A 20,133-nucleotide genomic window follows, 5' to 3' on the forward strand; every position below is an offset into this window, starting at 1 on the left:
ATTCCTCTCCATTTTACTAGGAGGGGAGGGGTGCCAAGGAGGTGGAAGCACTCATCAGAGACCTCAGAGGCTGGGATGCTCTTCCCTCAGCCCGGAACTCCATCCTCACCCACCAGTCAGGGGATGTACAGGCCTCAGTCTCCCTGACCTTACCTGGAGGGGCATTTCCCCCCCCCCCATCTCTCTCTCTCTCCACAGATCCTCTTTGATTTCCCAACACACACACACACACACACACATGCACACACACACATACACACACGATTTTCCTCCTCTCCCAACCATCCTTGTGTTTCCTTTTCCTTTTTCCTTCCCCCTCCCTTTTACCCTCAAAGCCTTGAGGTTATTCGTTCACGTCTACTAGTTTTGAAAGTGTTTTACATTGCCAAATATGTGATATGTGAATGTCCAATATTTGTTTTTTATCATTCCAACTTCCTTTGCTGCATATAATTCTTTCAAATTCCTTCTCTTGTTGACAATGGCTGTATTTCATCCTGTCTTATGGCTGTATGAGGTGATGGGTCATTTTAAGAGAAGAACACATGACTATGCTTTGGGTAGAATATTCTGGAGTTGCCCCTTCAAAGGTCTCCCGGGCTCCAAGGGTTACCTGAGAAGAAGAGGGTAATTCCCGGAAGGCCACCAGAAAGGAAGTTAACTTAGCTGTAGGGGAATCCAGGCTTGTTTTTCCTCCCTATTTGATCCCTTGCTACCACCCCAGGCCCTCTCTCTTGTCACTCCATGGCTATTGGTTCTTTTTCTAGGAGCCCCTCACCTCCTCCTCTCTCTGAAATCCCACCAAACCATACCCCACCCCTATAGACGCCTGTGCATGACATTTAGAGATGAGACACGTCTGAACTATAAACATCGAGTTGCTTATTTGTCAGTGGACCCAAGACCAGCCTTCTGGAAAGGAATAGTGTCATAGCCAACATCTTTAGTCAATCGTTTATTGAGCATTTACTGTGTGCTGAGCAACATGAGGGGTGCCACGGAGACACTGGGAAGCAGTCACTGTTCCTGCTCAAGGAGCTTACAATCAAGTTGGAGAAGACAGAGGAAACATAAGTGAGCAGAGGCCCCCACAGCCCCAGCCTCAGCCTCAGCTTCAGGCAAGACTTGTTCAGGGAGAAGATGGGTGACATTTGGCAGGCTAGACTGGAAGGGCCTCTCAGAGGGTCTAGTCCTGGTAGAAAGAAGGACTCGCACAGGCAGAGGGGATGGGGAGCAGGCAGTGGATTCAGTGGAAGAGCTGAAAGGCCCAGGTGGCTGGGCTGGGCTTGAGTGAGGGATACGTGCGGCGAGTGTAGACAGACCTAGCTGAAGAGAAGGGCTGGGGCTAGGGTGTGGAGCACTAAGGTACCAGGCCACTGAACTTGCTTGAAATGACATCATGGACCAAAGGAAGCTCTACTGCACAGTGTGGGAGGCTGTGAGGCCCAGGCCCTTAACTTTCCACTGAGGCCCAGGGTGAGAGGTCCAGCTTGTCGATGGCTGAGCAATCCACAAAACCTTGAGGGTAGTTGTTGGCCCGAAATGGGTCCAGTGGAACCTTGGTGATGCGGGTGTTGTCACAGACAAGGCGTGACAAGGACATCTTCCGCAGAGAGTCCCGCTGCTTCTCAGTGAAGACCCCAGGGTTCTCCCACCAGAACCTGCAGGGACACAAATAGGGTCTCCCCATGCAACCCAGTGGTTGGTCTCTCCCCACTCAGTCAAAGGGGAAGGAAGGAGGCCTCTGAAAATATACTGAGTCCTCAAGATGTTGCAATGCCCACCTTGGGCCCTCCCTTGCCCCCCCATTCCCTCCTCTTCCCTCCCTTATCATCTCCCACCCTCCCCTATCCTCCCCCGCCCTCGTCTACCTTTCCCTGCCGTCCCTGCTAAGCTTTCACTTGCCTGTCTCCATCACGGATCTTCTGGAACTGCTTCCCCAGGAGGCAGGCCAGGAGAGGCCCCACTCGACCCCGTTCTACCAGGGGTTCAGCGGTGCCCCCTATCCAGATGTCAATGTTGTCAGGGGTCCCATAGAGATCCAGTAATTTCGTAGCTAACAACTTGTTCTTGAGCACCACATCTAGCTCCTCCAGGGTCTTCGGCTGTGACAGGTCACAGAAGCCTCTCCAGGAGTTGTACCCTAGGTTGGAGATGCTGAAGTTTTTCATCCCAAGGACTTCTCAAAATAGCCTGCCACCCCCCTCCACCCCCAGGACATGCCCACTACAGCGCCATCAGCCCAGAAAGTCTGGAATCATAGCCTCTGGGACAGGGAGGCAGGGACCCACTACTTTTTATCTGTGGCACTTCAGTCTCCAGAGGGCTAATCGGTTATGTGGTTCAAATATGTAAACTGAAGAACAGATATGTTAGGTAACTTTCCTAAGGTCACATAAATTGAAATGGAACAGCTGGGATTTGATCTCAGCAGTCCGGCTCTTAACCAAAATTGACATTGCTGAACAGTGCCAGAGTCATCAGTTTCTCTCTATTATCTTTTTCTTAATATTTTCAAGACTTTTCAGCTGGTTTTACAAATCAGTTGTTGATTCCTTGTTCTTTTGCAGATAGTACCAGATGAGTCCTCTCATCTCTGCACTAGGAAGAATAGAAGATTCCGTTTCACAGATGAGTAAAGTGAGTTTTGGAAATGGGCACCCCTGTCTTCTGTTTTAGAACTGATCAGATCCTCAGGGCTATAGAATAGAGTCCCCTGGGGCCCCAGAAAGTAGCTAAAAGTTTCCCAAGCCTGCCAGCCCCTGGGCCCACTCACCGGGCATGCCATGGTCTCGGCAGCGCTGTATGTTGATGGCAGCCAGGTCAAAGCCATGGATCCTGTGAGTGGGCTGGAAAAGCTTGTTACGCACCTCTCCTGTCATCATTTTATTCTGGTTAATCAACTTGGACTTCTTGGCCAGCAGGCCCCGCACCAGAGGGTCGATTCCACCTGCAAGGGAGACTCAGAGGCCATGCTGGGGGAGGGGGCAGAGAGGAGCCCTCTCCCCACCAGACATTTCCTCTTAGGTGAAAGTAGGGCCAAAAGAACTTCTCAGGTGGGAAAGAGGAGAGAAGAGCTTCCTGCAGCTGCAGGGGTTCTGGGACAGTGTGGGGTGACAGTCTAGACTACCCACCCTGGGGTGGAAGATAGGGCCATTGGTAGGATGATAGCACACATAAGCTTCAGGGTTTTTCGAGTTCTAGTTCAGAAAGTTGGCGCTTTTCCTTTCACGTGTCCCCCTGAGGAGCATGGGAAGAGAAGTCACAGCCTTGATTTTGTTAGGCCTTAAGTAAAGTCAGTCTCAGCACAGCACAGCCCAGGGAGTTAGGGGAGCTATTCCCCACTGTTGGCATTTAATGAAGAAGGAAGCTCTGGAGGAGAGCAGAAAAGAGTCATTTACTTACTAAAGCAATGATTTCTTTCAGAGAAATCATAAAAACCTGAGGTAGGGAAAACTCAAGTGCCCACAGGTCAGAGGAGGAAAGATATAATAATCAATATTTATTGACCACCTCCAGTATGTCAGAACCATTGTGGGCGGTTCTACAAGTGTATCTCATTTAATTTTTTTTGCAAATCCTAGTGAGATAAGATTTGTCTTATTGTCCCCATTTCACAGATGAGGAAACTGGGGTACATTTACTTGCCCAGTGTCACACACAAGTGCTTGGAGTGTGGCTTCCAAGCCAGGTCCCCAGAAGGAGGCTGCAGAGTGAGATAGCCAGGTGGCGGCACTTCCCTGAAAGGACATACCATCTTTGACCATCCTCCAGGTGTTGAAGAAGAGGGTGTGAATGGGGAGCTCTGATTCTGGACCCCATGGTTGATAATTCTCATCCAAGCGGGACACAGTGGGGGGGATCTCCAAGTGGCCAAAGCGGAAGGCGAAGGTAAAGACATTGGAAATCTGAGGATCTATAGATTCATTGTAGCCTTGGTATGGAGGGATCCATTTCTGCATCTCATCACCTAGCACAATGGGTAGGTAGTCCCTAAAGGTGATAACCTGGAAAGAGAAACAAGTCACACAAAATGAGTCGAGAAGACAAAAACCTCTGCAAAATGAGGGTGGAGAGAAATGCAGTCAAGAGGGATGAGCAACCAAAAATCAAGCATAGCAACTGGATGGCATATGTGTCCACAGGTTCCCTTCCTATCGCAATGGCAGACATCACTAATTGATTCTCCTGCTGAGCTATCATGATTTGTTTCTACACAGATGGGCTCTACTAATCATTTGAATTTGGCACTTGAGAAATGCTCTCTCTCTCTCTCTCTTTTTTTTTAATATTTTATTTATTTATTTATTTATTTATTTATACAAGCACTGGGTACAGTCAGAAGCGCGGGAGGGTGAGAGAATTCACCAGAGCCAGAGCGGGGAGCAGAGCAGGCAGAAGGACCGAAGTACACTGCTGAGGGGAGCAGCGGGCGGCAGGAGAGGTCTGCGCGCCATGTGGGACCCTCCTCCGGTGGCCGGGGAGCAGCCGGGGATGGAACCGGCGCTGCAGAGGCTGCGGGCAGCTTCGCAAACCAGCGCTCAACCACTGTGCCACCGGGGAGGCCCGAGAAATGCTCTCTTTACTGTCTTTGCTCTAAGTTTATGAACTTAAAGCTGAAGTGACATTTCTGGGGTGACACTTTAATAGCACAATGCCATGTTACTAAACTTTCCCCCTACAGGCCAGGCAAGAGGAACAGTGAATGTCAGAATAATAACAAAGGACGTTCATCTAATCTCCACTTCCAGAAAAAAGCCTGTACCATGGAGAGATTAGTTTCTACTTTTGTCTTATGCAAAAGAATGAATATAATGAATGAATATAAATAGAAAAGATTTTGAAAAAAGTCATGCCACCAGTTTTTATTCTTTCTAATCTGTCTATAATGAACATATTATTACATAGTTATAATCCTAGAGAATGCAAATGTCTGTGTTCTGCCTTTTCATTCACCATTTCACATATTTTCCCTTGCTCACAATTCTTATGTAATTGAATGTGTATAATATTCTATTATACTCATGGGTCCTTCCTACTGTTTTATTCTTAGGTTGGCTCTGCCTTGCTCAGTGGTACAGGCTGTGGGGTTGTTATCCTGGGAATTAGCAGCCTGTTCCCCAGGCTGAGGGATGCAGCAGGAGACAGACTCCGCCTCTGACCACAGTGGACTGGCCCAGCTATGGCACCAGTCCAAGCTGGTTAGCCAGATTCTTGCAGGGATTTAGATTTTAGATGCATTTATTCTAGGCTGTTTCATATGGTGCTGGATCTGAGAGGGCAGGTGGACTCATGTGCGATCATTTTTTTCCATGTGCAGAAAAGCAGAGAAAACCCATCTGTGAGCAGGGTGGGGGTGTGGTGGGGGAGAGGGGGAAACAATGGAGAAGTGGAGAGAAGAGCCGATAAGTGGGGAGGCAGAGCCAGATGATTTCCAGTCTCAGGCTCCAATCTTTGCTGAGGCCCAACTACACTGGTGTAGGAACACACATGTAGATTAGTGGAATAGAATAGAAACCCAGACACAGAGTCACATAAAAATACTCAAATAATTTTTGACAAAGGAGCAGAAGCAAGTCAATAGACAAGAGATGAAAACCTCTTTAACAAGTAGGTGCTGCAGCAGCTGGCCAAAAAATGAACCTTGACCCAAACATCCATACAAGAATATACACACTCTATACCAGAGTAGGGCCCCACACGAATCACAGACTTACATGTAAAACCTAAAACTATGAAACTTCTAGGGGGGAAAAAAACAGATGGCAGGAATGTCAAATGGTATAGCTACTCTGGAAAATAGTTTGGCAGTTCCAAAAATGAACTTTCCATGTGACCCAGCAACTACACTCTGGGATATATATCCCAGAGAAACCAAAAGGTATTTTCATGCAATAACTTATACATGAGTGTTTCCAGCAGCTTTATTCATAAGAGCCCAAACTAGAAAGTAGCCAAACGTCCTTCAATAGGTGAATGGTTAGACACACCATGGAATACTACTCAGCAACAAAAATGAAGGAACTATTGACATATGCAACAATTTGGCTGAACCTCAAGGAAATTATGCTGAATGTAAAACTGGTCTCAAAAGGATACATAATGCATGATTTCATTTATGTTGCATTGGGAAGAAATACAACAACATAGAGAGAGAGCAGATTGGTGGCTTCCAGGGCCTTGGGGGTTGGGAAGGGGAGGGTGGATAAACTATTAAAGGATAGAAGGAGAGAGTCTTGTGCTGATGGTAGCTAAGTATGTTCACCGTGGTAGCAGTTACATGAAGCTACAGATGTGATAAAATTGCACAGACACGGCATACACAGAGGATGGCATGTATAACTGGTGAAATCTGAAAAAGCTCTAAGCTTTATGAATGTTAACTTCCTGCTTTGGATATTGTATCAGAACTGTAAAATGTGAGCTGGGGGAGGCTGGTGCATGTTTTTTTTGTTTTTGTTTTTTTTTTATAACATCTTGAGAATCTACAGTTATTTCCAAAAAAATGTTTAAAAACATGTGTGGTTAATAATAACATATCAATCTTTCTAAGTTTTTTCTGATCAGCTACTGATTATGCCTTTGAGTTAGGTGGAGTGAACTTAAAAGAAGCCAATCAAAATAACCAAAATAACAGCTCTGTGAGTCCCAGGAGTGCCTGGGTGCTCACGTCCCAGGGGTGGCACCGAGTAACTAGTGAGTGACTCTTCAACCCTCTGAATTCAGGGGTTCATTTTGAGGCAGAGAAGCTGAAGAAGCAAGGAGGATTTTTAAAAAATGAGACAATGGGAGAGCTGCAGCAGAGGAGAGGAAGGGGGAGGGCAGTGCAAGGGGAAGCAGAGGACGCAGCCGGGCAGCCAGTAGTGGGCACAGCCAGGGTCAGAAGCCAGCCGGGCTCTGGGCCCACCACCTGCATGAAGGCCCCCAGGATCTTCCGGGCTTCCTGGTAGAGCTTCTCTCCGTCCCACTGAGGGTTGAGTTTCTTCAGCTCTCTGGCCAGCCGGTTGTGCTCCCGGAGCAGGAGGGTGTGGGAAGCAGCCAACAGGATCTGCTCTGAAGCTCGGGAATCTCCTGGAAGCCCAGACAGCAGGAAGGTGGGTCCCTCAGAGGTCCTTTGAACCCGGTAATCTGCACAAAAAGTGACTATGCCCCCAAAGGGGCCCTCTCCCAAGCCCCTCCTCCTCTCAGTTAATTTAAGGCAAGTCAGGTGGAGAGGAATCATGGCGGGGATTCCTAAGTTACTTAACATCTCTGAGCCTCAGTCTGATCTGTGAAAATGAGGACAATAAGGCCATCTCACCAGGCAGTGGTAAAGACTAGGGTGACATGCTAAACAGTAAACATATGTTAATCGCAACCCCAACTGCCTTTGAAGATGGCCATGTACATAAATGAGGGACTTTACTGTGTGGAGCAACTTGGGAGGTTTTAGGAATGCAAGGCTGAGGACGGGAGGCCTGAGGGTAGAATTTCTCTGTGTAGCAAAGGGAGAAAAACAGAAATGGGGGCTATCAGGAGAGAGAGGAGAAAGGAGGGGGTTCAGTTAAATAGTAAGAGATGGGCGTTTCACGGGGGTCTCCTTGTGTCCTCTAATTCTCAGGAAAGTTTATAACACTCACAGTGCTTGGTCTTTCTAGAGATTTTAGCAGGAAACACGGAAGCGCTCGGTTTTGTGTTTGGATTGACATAGGCGTGTGTGGACGCAGGATCGAGAGAACTACTAAGGGATCTTGGCTTATGGACTCGCCTTCTGCCACATGACGGGGGCTGTCCCAGGAGAGTGGAGTTTTTGGAAGAAGGAAGGCATAAGCCAAGTGAGGGCATAAGCCTCTGAATGAACAGAATAGCTTTGTGCACAGGCCGAAGGGTGTGGGGGCTTTGTGGCAAGTTTATAAAAGCCTTTAAAAAATACATTCCTTTAAATCTGGAATTTCTCCTCTAGGGAGTTACCTTATTCAATTTATTAAAAATGAGCACTCGGATTTATCAATAAGGATGTTCATTACCTCTACAAAAATAGAAAACCATAGAAAAACTAGAAATCACTTACATATCTCCTAATAGGGTCAATGAAATAAATATGGTAATGCATGTCATGGAATACCAGGCAGCCATTAAAGATTATGAGGTAGAAGAAGAGTTAATGACATGTGATCTGTTAAGTGAAGGTTATAGAGGATTAATTATAGTGTGGCCCCAATTATGTAAAAACAATACAGAACTGTATCTATGATAGAAAACGTACTGTGAAGATAGACATTCAAATGTTAAGAATGATTAGATGTGGGTGGTGGGATTTATGTGGATTTTCTTTGTGATTTTCTGGACTTAATTACAATTTTTTTTTTTTTTTTTTTTTTTTTTTTTTTTACAGTGAACACATGTTCTTAGAGTCTGTATTCATCTGGGCCCTTCTGCCGGTCCTGGACCTGTGCCAGAGACAGTGGTGGCTGGGTGTGCATTTTTCCAGAGATTGCAAAGAAGGAATAGTTGTACAGCCTCCCTAGAAGCTGGCCAGTGGCCTCTGCCCAGTGGCCTTGTGAAGTTTTTCTGGCCTCCCTCTGCTCTCAGTCCCCAGTATAAATAAATCCATTGTCTTCGCCTCCCCACCCTCAACCCCTATTCCTAGACTATACTCACCAGTCAGGAAGCAAGGCATGCGGGCAGTAGTGTTGATGAACTCGCAAGGACTCGGCTTCTGGCTGTCAAAGGGCAGGTAGGCCAGCCCGTGGTCAGAGACCTCCTGGTTGACAGCCAAGAGGCCCAAGGGGCTACTGAGGTTGCGGAGGCGGCTGGCCAGGCTGGGGTCAGGCCCATATACTAAGCTGGCGTCCAGGAAGCAGGTGAGAGCGTTGATCTGCTCTCGGACCAGGGACCCGTAAGGCGGCGTGGGGCAGACGAAGCCAGCTCGGAAGAAAGGCATGCACTTCCCTTGTGTCTGCACCTTGGTGTCGTTGTGTGGGAACTGCAGAGAGATGGGAGAGGGTGACTGGGAAGGGAGGCACAACTAGGCCCCAGGATGGGTCTGGATGCAGCTGGCAAAAATGTCGATGGTGCCCTCCTGGAAACCTGGTACCAGATATGGGTACACTCGAACCACTCCAGAAGCCTCTTGCTGATGCGCCATAGCTTGGGCCCCAAACCCGGACGTTTATCACACCCCATCTGAGAAAGGGCTGAGAGGAATCACTTGAGCTTTCACAGATAGGGCTCCAAAACTTCAGTGGGGAGGAAGTCCTGGGATCCCGATAGGGAAGCAGGACATGGGATAGGAAAGTGTTTGTTAATAATTACTAGTATTGACAGTTGCCACTTGTTTATCTTGGACCTACCATGTGCCAGGCATAAAACCCTGTAAGACAGACAATTCATTCCCATTTTTACAGAAAACTGCAACTCAGAAAGATTAAGTAACTTGCCCTAGAACTTAAAAATGGGAAAGGAAAGATGTGAGATTCAGATCCATACTGTTCTTCCTCCACAGCGCACACCCTTTATACCCCAATAAGAGCCTTGATTTGTTATTTGAGTGAAGAAATCACCCTCTGACTGTTAAATTGATGAAGAAAAAGAAAAGGTCCATTATTGTACCTTCCTCCCCTTTCTGTTGGAAATTCCCACAAATCCCTGCTGCTCACTCTGATCCATCCATCAGTTCCTTCTGGAAGTAGCCATCCCAGACTCCAGGTTACTTATGGCTGGGTTCCACCAACTTTACTCTGGGAGCCTGATAAAATGTAGATTTTGTTTCCCATTGTCTGGGAAGGGGCTTGAAATTGCATTTTGAATAAGCCCCCAGATTATGCCCATGAAGCTGGGCCAGGGACATAGCCGGCCATCCCCAGAGCTTCCCAATTTTGCCATTAGAGGGTATTTGTGCCTTTCTCACACAGGCCCTTTGCCCTTGAGGGAGGGAACAGTGTCTTATTCACCTTTGACTCTCCAGTTCTTAGAGCACTGGCTGCCATGAAATAGATGATTAGTGTCTATGTACTAAACACCCAGATGAGAGGCTGGATGGATAAATGTGGCAGGCTATCAAATCAGTTTTCATGATCCACCAAGAGATCCTAACTGGGAGTGTCCACCACATCCGGGTGGCAAGGGGTTTGTTGGGGACATACAACTTTGGGAACCTACCATGATGGGGAAACAGTTGCCTCCCTGGATACAGTCTTGGTCACACTGTGCTTTGGAGTACTCACTGCTCCCCAGCTCAGTGTCAGGGGCAAAGTCCAGGTCGTGGTCCAAGATTTGGCCCCACTGCATGAAGAACAGGGACCTGTCTTGATCCAGGACACCCTCCTCGTTTAGGTAGCCTGCAATCTGGTTGGATACCTCCCGAGCCTAGGAGATTGAGAGAAGGGGGCGGGGGGTTGAAGGGAAGAGTGGCTTGAAGATTCAGAGTCAACTAGTTTAGTGAGTATCTACGGCATAACAGGTGCATTTATTTAATCCCCATGACAAGCTTGTGAAGGTGGTGGCGTTACCCCCATTTTGTACTTGAGGAGACTGAATCCTAGAGAGGTGAGGTCTATTCTCCAAAGTCCCCTACAAAGGGGCGCTGAATGTGGGTCTGGATGACTAGACCAGTGCTGTTTCCACTACTGACACGGGAAACAAAGACAGGCAGCCTCTCAAGCAAGTGCCCTGGAGGGGCCAGGTGTCTGGAAGAAGGAGAGGGGCTCAGGGGAGGGGCTGCCAACTCAGATGAAGCCAATAGATAGGACCCCCAGGCGAATGACAGCTGATGCACCCCAGGGGCTGGGGCAGGGTAAGCCTGAGCAGGATGGGGCAAGGCGGCCATCTGCCGGGAGACCACGGGGTGTCTGGCCCAGGGCAGCGGGCCCTTGACCACCCCGCAGCGGGGCTCGAGACTCTGCTGCCCTCTAGCGGCATCGGGGAGACGAGCCGGGAGCGCGCGCGGCTCCATCCACGCCGCAGCCTGCGGTTCTCCCCGCCCCCCCAGCTTCTTTGTCTCCCTTTCCGCCTGAATTTGGGGGGTGCTTCTCCCCGCCGCGGGCCCCCACCCAGCACCCTCCTGCTCGCGGCTCGCCCCCCTGCCGGGCGCCCTCACCGGCGGGAGAGGGAAGCCGTTCCGCGTCTTCCCCGGCGTCCACCCGAAGGGCAGCGCGAGCCCGTCCTCGTACTCCGCGGGCAGCCAGCGCGCCAGCGCCCGGTTGGCGGCCCCCAGGGCGGGGTTCCTCCTGCAACCGAGCGGGACCTCCCTTAGCCCGGGCAGCGCTCTGGTCCTGGGTTTGCTTCTCTTCAAAACCCACGGGGGCCCGGGAGGGCTGAGAACCTCTGCCCGAGGCAGGGAGGTGCTGAGCAGCCCTCGCCAATGTGGCGGTTCTGAACTACCCCCACCCCCGAAGGCCGGGCTCTTCTGCCTCGGGAAGGGTGCTGCTTGCAGAAGTAATCTCTTGGGTGGGTGGGTGCCTGGAGGAGGGTCCAGGGGAACAGATACCGGTGGGAGGGAGTCCTGCTTGAATGCCCAAGCGGCACAGGCCTTGGCTGGGCTGGACAGAGCAGGTGGGGTGGACAGGGCAGGTGGGCAAGGCAGGTGGGCCGGGCATGACCCTTATCATGCCTGGTCACCTGTTATTGCAGTTTCCGGTGATGGTTCGGTAATTGCTGTTCTTGTCGCAAGCCACCGCAGGAACCAGGGTGCCGCAGCCCACCTCCCTGGAGAGCGCGTTAAAGTCCAGGTTGGGGCCTGAAACAGAAGGGACCCCAAAGGGGGTGAGTTTGTTCTGAAGCACTGGTGGGGGGAGCAGGAATAGAAAACCAGGGATAAAGGTAACACTTTTTGGAATATATTTTGTATTCTAAGTAAGAATTTTTCAGGTGGTTTCTCATTTTAACCCTGACAGCTCATTAAGGTAAGACTTTTTATTCCCATTTTTACAGAGAATAAACTGAACCCATAGAGACTTGCCCAAGGTTATACAGACAGTAACTGACACTGTTACCAGAATTGTTAGTAATTCTTCTATCAGGGCATTTGAACCAAAGATCTTTCTTTTAGAATGAAACAACTACTGAGAAATTAAGTGTGTGTTTTCATGAATTAGTTTGCTAAGGCTGCTTTTCTTCTATAGCGTCTTGATATAAAATACCAAGCATGCAGGAATCTACCTAGGAAAGGTGTTGGGACAGGTAATTTCAATGTGAGGGCCCAGGTGTGGTCTTCGAGGAGTAACATAGTGTGTGTGGAGTGGGGGAGGGCGGGGGGCGATTTTAGGCATCAGAAGCGTCTACATGGGCACAGAAGAAAGACAGCTGCCTCCTCCTGATTGCATTCTTGTGTCTGCAATGAAAGAGGGGCAAGGAATCTGGGGACTTCTTTAGAGGGAGCCATTTGTGAAAGTTGTCAGGGGCTGGAGTTCAGCCTCCAACATCATTTTAATCTCAGAGTCCAAAGTGCTCCCTACTTTGTCCCAGTTTCCTTTTGTTGAAGCTTTGGAATCTGCCCAAGTCCAAGGTCCAGTGCCCACTTGGTGTTTTCCCAGGGATAACCTCAACCTATTCCTCCTGTGGGACCAAACTCCGCCATCCATGGGCCTCCTAACATGAGCTATGACATTTGGTAGTGGTAGGGTGGAGGAGTTGGAGAAGGTCACTGTTTCAATCTGTCTGTTCATTGTTTCAGTTCTGTTACCCAGAACGAGATGGAAATCTTGTCTCCTGTGGCATAATCCCAGTTAATCCCCCTGACACGGGAGGTTTAGATGTCCCCTTCGCAGGGGGAAGTGGTGACACTGGGGTTTGGGGTGGGAAGTTCTTGCGTGTTGACTTTAGTACTTCCTCTGGAAAGAGGTCTTGCAGATGTTATTTTACAAAGATCATGAGTGTCCCCTTCTTAGGACAAAATGTGACCTTGCTGGGCATGAGTTTCTTCCTCTCAACCCCTCCTCCCTCTGCAGGCCTGTGGTTCTAGGGAGATTCAGGAGTGCCTGGGGACTAGATAGCTCCAGTGGAGAATACAGGTTTGGTGGCTTCTGGTCTTTCCTGTGAAGAATTGTTCCCTTCCTGCTGCAGGGTTCTCTGTACCTGTGTCATTGGCCAAGGTTGCTTTCTGTCTCAGTCTCTTAAAGGACTCCTCCCACACCTGCCCGTTGCGGATGGCTGTGCGTGTGCGGCCTTTGGCGTGCTTGAGGTACTCCGAGAGCTGGCGAGTTGTGGGCACCTCTGAGCTCATGGCGGTCTTCAGCCTGCAATGGATAGCAATGGGGGGGGGGGGTCATGCCCAGGCCCCTCAAGCTGCCAGCTTGGAGAAGGAAGGGTGATATGGTGAGGGGTACAGGGAGGAATCACAGGGGTGTGGGTAGCATGCAGGAGATAAATCCTCTGAAGATCTTTTTTTATTCTTTTTCTGAGGCCTCTGGAAATTCTCTCTTGGGAAGAAGTTACAGTGTGTTTTAAGTTTGTTAGGACATGAGCGCTTCCTGCGTCAGATTCTGAAGGTTGCAGCTAAGCTGGCTGCATCAGAATCAGCTGGGGAATGTTAAAAATACCAAGTCCCAGGACATACTGATTCAGTCAGAGGAACCCCTGGTATCTCATCAAGCTTTGTGGACAGAGAATTCTAGATATAATATGTTTATGGGCCTCCCTTTCTGTCCCTGAAGACATCCTTAGTTGCATCTGGCCCTGGAGTTGGTGTGGAGTTTGTTTAGATGTGAGCTGTAGCATCAACCTTTGCTGGCATGTTTTGGCGCCAGATGTTCAACCTTTTTATTCCTTAATTTCCCATGTGTAAAACGAGAAGTCCAAAACTCTGGTACTGAGAAGCTTATGACAACACGGAGGTGACTGAGGCAAAATCAGAAAAGTCCCTCCATGAGAACCCTCTACCCCCTCCCCGTGCCCTGGTTTCTCTGTATGTGCGACGGGAGGGGTCTATGAGATGATCTCCATGACTCTGTGATTCTGAAATATTGGAAGTGACTCAAATTAGCACCAAAGACAACCCTGCTTTGGGGTACAATTCACTGACCACCCCTGGCCTGTCAGTTATTAAGTCTGTTTCAGGTGTGAGGGGGCCTGATTTCTCAGCCTGAGGGGCCACAGGCATGACAGGGATGACCGGGCTCTAGTCACCAGGCTGCCTCTCTTCCAACTTGCCCCAACTTCAGTTAAAAAGAACCCAAGAGTTGATAAAGTAGACTTTGCCGCTGTCCAAGAGCTCAGTGGCCAGACTGCTGGGCCACCTGTGCTAGTTAAACGGAAATGCATTCACATTAAATGTAATTAAGAATTTAGTTCCTCAGTGGCTGAGGTCAAATTTCAAGTGCTCAAGAGCCACAGATAGTTTGTTAGTGGTGCCTGTATTGGACAACCCAGATGGTTCTGTTGAACAGCATAGACTTAGAGTTTGGGCCTAGAGGCAAGGCTAGAATCCCAGTCCCTCCACCACTGCTCTGCTGACGTGGCCCATGCGTGCCCTGGCCCTCCTCAGAGAATGGGGAGTCATCGCGGTGTTTACATGCATCGGACTTGGGGACACACTGGCGGGTTTCGCTCCTGACTGCCGCTTACTAGCCATCTACCTGCAGGCAAGTTACGGGATCTCTTTCTGCCCAGTTTCCTTATCCATGAAATGCAGATAGTGATGGCATCCTTGGGATCTCTTCTTATTTCTCTTCTGTTGCTTCTGGAAAATTTCTTCTGGGTGGGGGAAACTAATTGACCATTTTTTACCTCAAAAACAGCTCTTTCATATAGTTTGATTTAGTGTTTCGTAAGATTTCTTGGGAGAAAGGAACATGACGTTCTTGGAGCTGTACATGGCACAGAGCAAACACCAGCGTTAGCATCAGCCACTGGTATCACCAACCAGGGCCTGAAGGGGCTGTTGCGAGATATTTTAGAGTTCCCCTCCCCCCAAAAAAGGTGGGTTGCGAGGTTCTAGGTGCTCCTTCCTCCCCCTACCCTGTGTGAGGCGAGGCTCTCCTGCCTCACGGGCTCACCAGAAACTTACCTCCTGCTTTGCTCAAGGCTAGGCTCCTTGGGAGCGGGCAGGGCTTTGGAAGAACTCTTCTTCAATTTCCAGAACTCCACCCTCCTCCTAGCCACTGTTCTCTCCCATCTGGATGGCTGAAGCAACTTCCGAACTGGGCTTCTGCCTCCATGCTGTCCCCTTCCATCTGTTCTCCATGGAGCTGCTGCAGTTATCTTCTTAGAACAGAGTTCTGACAAGCCGCTCTCTGACTAAATCACCTGGCTGGCTTAGCCTGGGACGGGGTCCATCTGCTCACTGCATTTCATGCGCAATGTGTTGTACAACCATTGCCTCTATCAAGTTCCAAAACATTTCCATCACCCCCAGAGGAGACCCCATCCTCATTAAACAGCGCCTTCCCACTTCTCCCCCCCTCCCCCTAAGCCCCTAATTTGCTTCCTGTTGCCCTCCAGGTCCACCTCTGTCCTCACTCTGTGTTCACTCCTCCTTGCCTGGCTTTCTCTCTGTTTCCTGAACACTCAAAACTCTTTCCTGCCATTGCCACACTCAGTACCTAGAATGCCATCCCCCTGGCTCTCTGCTGGGTTGGCTGTGTAACAAGATGTTTCAGTGGGATTCTTTCATCTCCATGAGAACTACCCAGTGGGTACAAGGCTGAGAACTAACCCGAGAAGACAACAAGCTCCAAAGCAGGTGCTGGGTACCACTTGCACAATGGGTGATGAACACTGATTTTTTTGGTCTTTATCCTCTCCCACCCTCCCTTGGGGCAATGAAAGGATTGAACTTAAAGAGGGAGAGAGAGTTTTCATTTGGAGATAGTTGCTGAATGCCAGGCCTTTCCATTCTGCCACCATGGACCTCCCCTTTGCTTTAAGTCTAGTGACAAAGGGCCTTAAGAGGAGGGCTCCATCGTGTGTCCTGGAGTCTGGGCTGGTGGTTGGTAGCTGTCCAGAGAGCATAAAGGAACTAAATAAGAGATTGCTGGCACTGGGTGCCTCCCAGCAGAGCTAACCCAACAAGGAAACACTGGACCTCAAATGCACATGCCTGAGGCAGTAGGGTGTTTGTTTTTCTGGGGCCTGCTTAAAGGGGCCTGGCTCATTAGTGTGGGGGAAGGGCGAGGGAGCAAGCTAGTTCACCCAGGCTGAGGGCTGCCACTCTAAGCTAATGACCAGAAACTTCTCTGGGTCATGGAGTTGGCAACAGACTCTCTGAGAGACAGGAAAACCCTCAAGGAGGGCAGGAACTTGTGACCCCTGCAAGGCACTGAGTTGCCAGACTTAGGTCTTGCCATCTGTATTTCTCTCAGTTTAACTCCTAAGGCACCAGAAACCTGGGTTGGGGTGAGAGAGGGAGTCCAGGAAAGAGGGACAAGCAAGCTGTGTTCCCTTGTCTCACCTGAGCCAAGGGAATAGGCTCTGGGCTTTGTCTGCTTACGCTGACATTTGAATTCCTGAAACGATACTGCTGTTGGGACTAGATGTGACCTGAGCACATCTTAACATCTAAAAGTCAGCAGAAAAAGTTATGGGACCACTTGAAAGTTCATTCAAGGGCCATGGAGGAATGATGTCCCAAGTCTAGCGTAAAGGCCAGGTTGAGGAAAGAATTAGGTTTTCCCCTCTTCAATACAATGAGTACTCTTGCTTCATGTCAGCCTCCCAACCTAGAATATGGGCTTCCTTAGGCAGGGACGCAGTCTGCATTGCTACCTCAGAAATCCCAGCCCCTACACGTAGGTGATTGTTGGTGCCTGTGGGATCCCTGAGTGCCCTTGGCTGATTTCACAGTGGTGATGTCTGGCCCCTCGCTGTCACCAGATGCAGCTGCTAGAGGCACACTCCGGCCTCCTTGGGCCATTGTTTCCAAGCCAGTGGAGCCACAGGGGTTACACACAGTGCTACATGTTCCTTAACTCTAAGCCTGCATTAGCAGCAGCTAATGTCAAGGGTACGTCCAGAAATGAAAGCTCTGCTTCCTCGCTCCAAGGTGGGACAGGCTCTGAGGGGCACCTTCTGCTCCAGATCTCTGGGTGGGGTCAGGTGAAGCTAGACCTTAAACTATGTCCTTGTTTCACAGCCTCTTCTTTTTAGCTCTCCTGCCTTGCTCCTCACCCCAGATCTATCCAGTGCTGCTTGAGCTTGCATCCAGGCTTCTGGTTCTGCTCAGTCAATGTAAGTTACATGGAAAACTTCCATCTATAGGCTTTCTGAGACTCTGGAATGTATGACCCAAGGAAATGTCTGGCCACGTGCAAGAGAGTGCTTATGAGATTGACTGGACATTCTCGTCAAGGTGATTTATAGGCTGAGGCATTTAGTAGTTGTGGGCTGCTATTCCTACGTGCCCCATACTGGGAGGTGGAGGGCGGGGTGGTGGAAAGGCAAGTCGGATAATTGCTCTGCCTCAGTCGGCCAGGGCCGGCCTAGATGTGGTTGTCATTAATATGAAGGCCGCGAGGGACGTGTGCTGTGTGTATATCTCACATACCTGGTTCGGGAATCCAGGAAGGCCTTGTTGACTTGGACCTTGACATGACTCACAGTGTCAGAGATGGAGGCAGTCCTGGAGGCCCACGCTTAGAGGAGAGGAGGAAGGAGCTGGCTGTCATACACCTCTCCCCCAGCATGCCCTCTGCTTCTGTCTCCCTCCTTCTCAGCCATGACCCCACCCCTTACATCTGTGCCGGCAGAAGGTCAAGATTAGGAAACTTTCACAAGAATCCTCAGGAGAAACAGCATAGAATGAAGACTACTCTGTTCTCAATAGAAAAGTCAAGATTAATCTTCAGGAATCCTCGAGAATGCCCAGTGATAGGGCAAAGAAAGAGTGTTACTACTCTGGGTGGTTCAGGGTACTGGGCTCTGGTGATTTTTCTGCTTCTTGGTGAGCTGAACCCTTAGCTCTCAAAGGACTTAGTGGATCATCATTACCCTGAAGGAGGAAAGGGGATGAAGTAGGAAAGGGTAGAGGTAGGATTTCTTACTTTCAATCATACTGCTCCGGAGCATGGGAGGGGGGAAGGATGCATTCTCTGAATGAGGGGAATGTAGTGGGTTAGTGTCTGCCTCAAGATACATGTTCAACCAGACTTCTACATGTGACCTTATTTAGAAATAGGGTCTTTGCAGATGTAATTAAGATGAAGTCATTCGGGATTGGGGTGGGCTTTGACCCCGATGACTGGTGATCTTATAACAAATGAGCTGCTCAGAGGACACACAGAGAGAAGACCCTTTGAAGATGGAGGCAGAGATTGGATGATGCAGCCATAAGCCAAGGACACCAAGGATTGATGGGAGCCACAGAAGCTTGGAAGAGACAATGAAGGAATTTCCTCTAGAGCCTTCGGAGGAGCATGAGACCCCGCCTACACCTTGATTTTGGGTTTTAGCCTCCTAAACTGTTGTCTTTAGCTGTCCCCTTATCACAGAAGCCCCAGGAAAGCAATGCAGGGAAACACTTACCACTTGTGGCAGATGTGGCCTGGAGCAAGGTCAGGGAAGCTAGGAGGGCTGGGAGGTGGAGAAGGACCCTCATCACTGAAATGAGATCCAGGATCATGCTTTGAGTCTCGTAGAACCTCTTTGGGGGAGGCAGGAGGGTGTGAGTCACAGAAAGGGGATTGTAAAACAGACAAAGCCCAGGGAACACTAAGTGCCCTTACTTTGGAACAGAGGAGGGGAAACCACATAACTAGTCACGCATCTATCATGTGCAGACCACTGCTCAGAAACTTGGGAGAGGCAGTGATGGAAGGGAAAGAACTTAGTTTTGGAGTCGGAGGTAGTTCTGCATTTGCTCTAACCAGCGCCGTGACGTAGCACCAGTTATTTCTCACCTCTGGGCCCTGGCCTACCAAGTGAGGGTAGACCAGGTGATGCCAATGTCCGACTCTGCCCTGCCCTGACAGGTTTTTTTTCCCCATGAAGGGCTTTGGGGCTTAGAACGTTCCTTAGGTTTGGCGAAGTAAACCCAGAATATTTTTTGATAGCTCCTGACCACAGAGGTGATGTGTAGATAGAAGGATGGTGTATTTGAACTACACTCTTGACAGTCCTCTCGGCTTTCACAAGAAGGCACAGGTTCTCCCCTCAGCATGGATTTCACTGGTTGAACTTCAGAAACACACCAGGGAGATCAACCTCGGTATCTACCCAAGCTCCCTGACAGAAATTGTGGGACTGGAGCTTGGCCTGAGAGCCCACTGGGCAGTCTTCCAGACACCCTTGGACAAGACCAGCCCAGAAGACAGCTGTGCATCTGGATCAGGTAATTGGAGCCTCCTTCATGTACCCCCAGTCCTTCCCTCTGCCTGTTTATAATCCCCCTAAGAATGTTTACCTTGTTGAATGTACTTTTTGTACACTAACTCTAGAACAAAAGGCAAAGAATGAACAAATACCTCTTTGGCCAAGATTTTCCCTGGCACTTTACACCCCCACCCTCACCCCAAGAGAAGTTCTCAAGTGGCTTGACACCTCAGTGGCCTCTGACCTTACACCTCAGTGGCTCGGAGGCAAGCCCTACTCCTCTCCTCCTCGCCCCCCTTTCTTTATGACTCAGGAAAACCATTGAGCTAGCAGAAATCTGCCCTTTCAGGCAAACAAATATAATGGTTTGGGAGCAAAAAGTGCCACTGATGTTTTTTTAAACTGTGGTTAAAACACGAAGCACGAAATTTACTGTCTCAGCCATTTTTAGCCATTGCAGTACAGTATTGATAACTATATTCATATGGTTACTCAGCAGAACTCAGAACTTTTTCATCTTGCAAAATGGAAACTTTGCACCCACTAAACACCAACTCCCCATTTTCCCTGCCCCCAACCCCTGGTAACCATATCAGTGATTTTTAAAGAGGCCTTGAAGGTACACAGATATTCATTATACTGTTCTTTTAACGATTAATGTGTTTCATAACAATCAAAAAACAAAATTAAAAGGCCAGTCTATAGAAAAAGAGACATCATCTAAGATAGACTGAGGAAGAAAAATATAGTCAAGTACAGGAAAGCTGGAAAATCTGAACAAGAAAAATACTCATTTCTCCTCTCCTTTCCTCAGAATCCCCTTCATGGCAAGTGGGGTGCCAGGTGAGAGGGGACTCAGGACCAAATTAAATTATTCTCCATGTCTCCGCCAACCTTCCTGGTCAGTGTGAA

General features: G+C 49.2%; 1 protein-coding gene across 1 annotated transcript; it reads right to left on the minus strand.

The window, feature by feature from the left end:
• Window positions 1-1,453: 1,453 nt before the first annotated feature.
• Window positions 1,454-18,532, minus strand: LPO (lactoperoxidase; the record flags this gene model as incomplete). Its single annotated transcript, XM_084237954.1, has 12 exons — window positions 1,454-1,661; window positions 1,906-2,143; window positions 2,777-2,950; window positions 3,755-4,007; window positions 6,911-7,071; window positions 8,641-8,965; window positions 10,141-10,347; window positions 11,078-11,207; window positions 11,599-11,716; window positions 13,054-13,214; window positions 17,459-17,546; window positions 18,436-18,532. The coding sequence occupies 12 exons, from the start codon at window positions 18,530-18,532 to the stop codon at window positions 1,454-1,456; spliced, it is 2,160 nt and encodes a 719-aa protein (XP_084094080.1).
• Between the last annotated feature and the right edge of the window lie 1,601 nt (window positions 18,533-20,133).

Source organism: Talpa europaea (assembly GCF_964194135.1).
Source record: "Talpa europaea genome assembly, chromosome: 7".
NCBI lineage: Eukaryota > Metazoa > Chordata > Mammalia > Eulipotyphla > Talpidae > Talpa > Talpa europaea.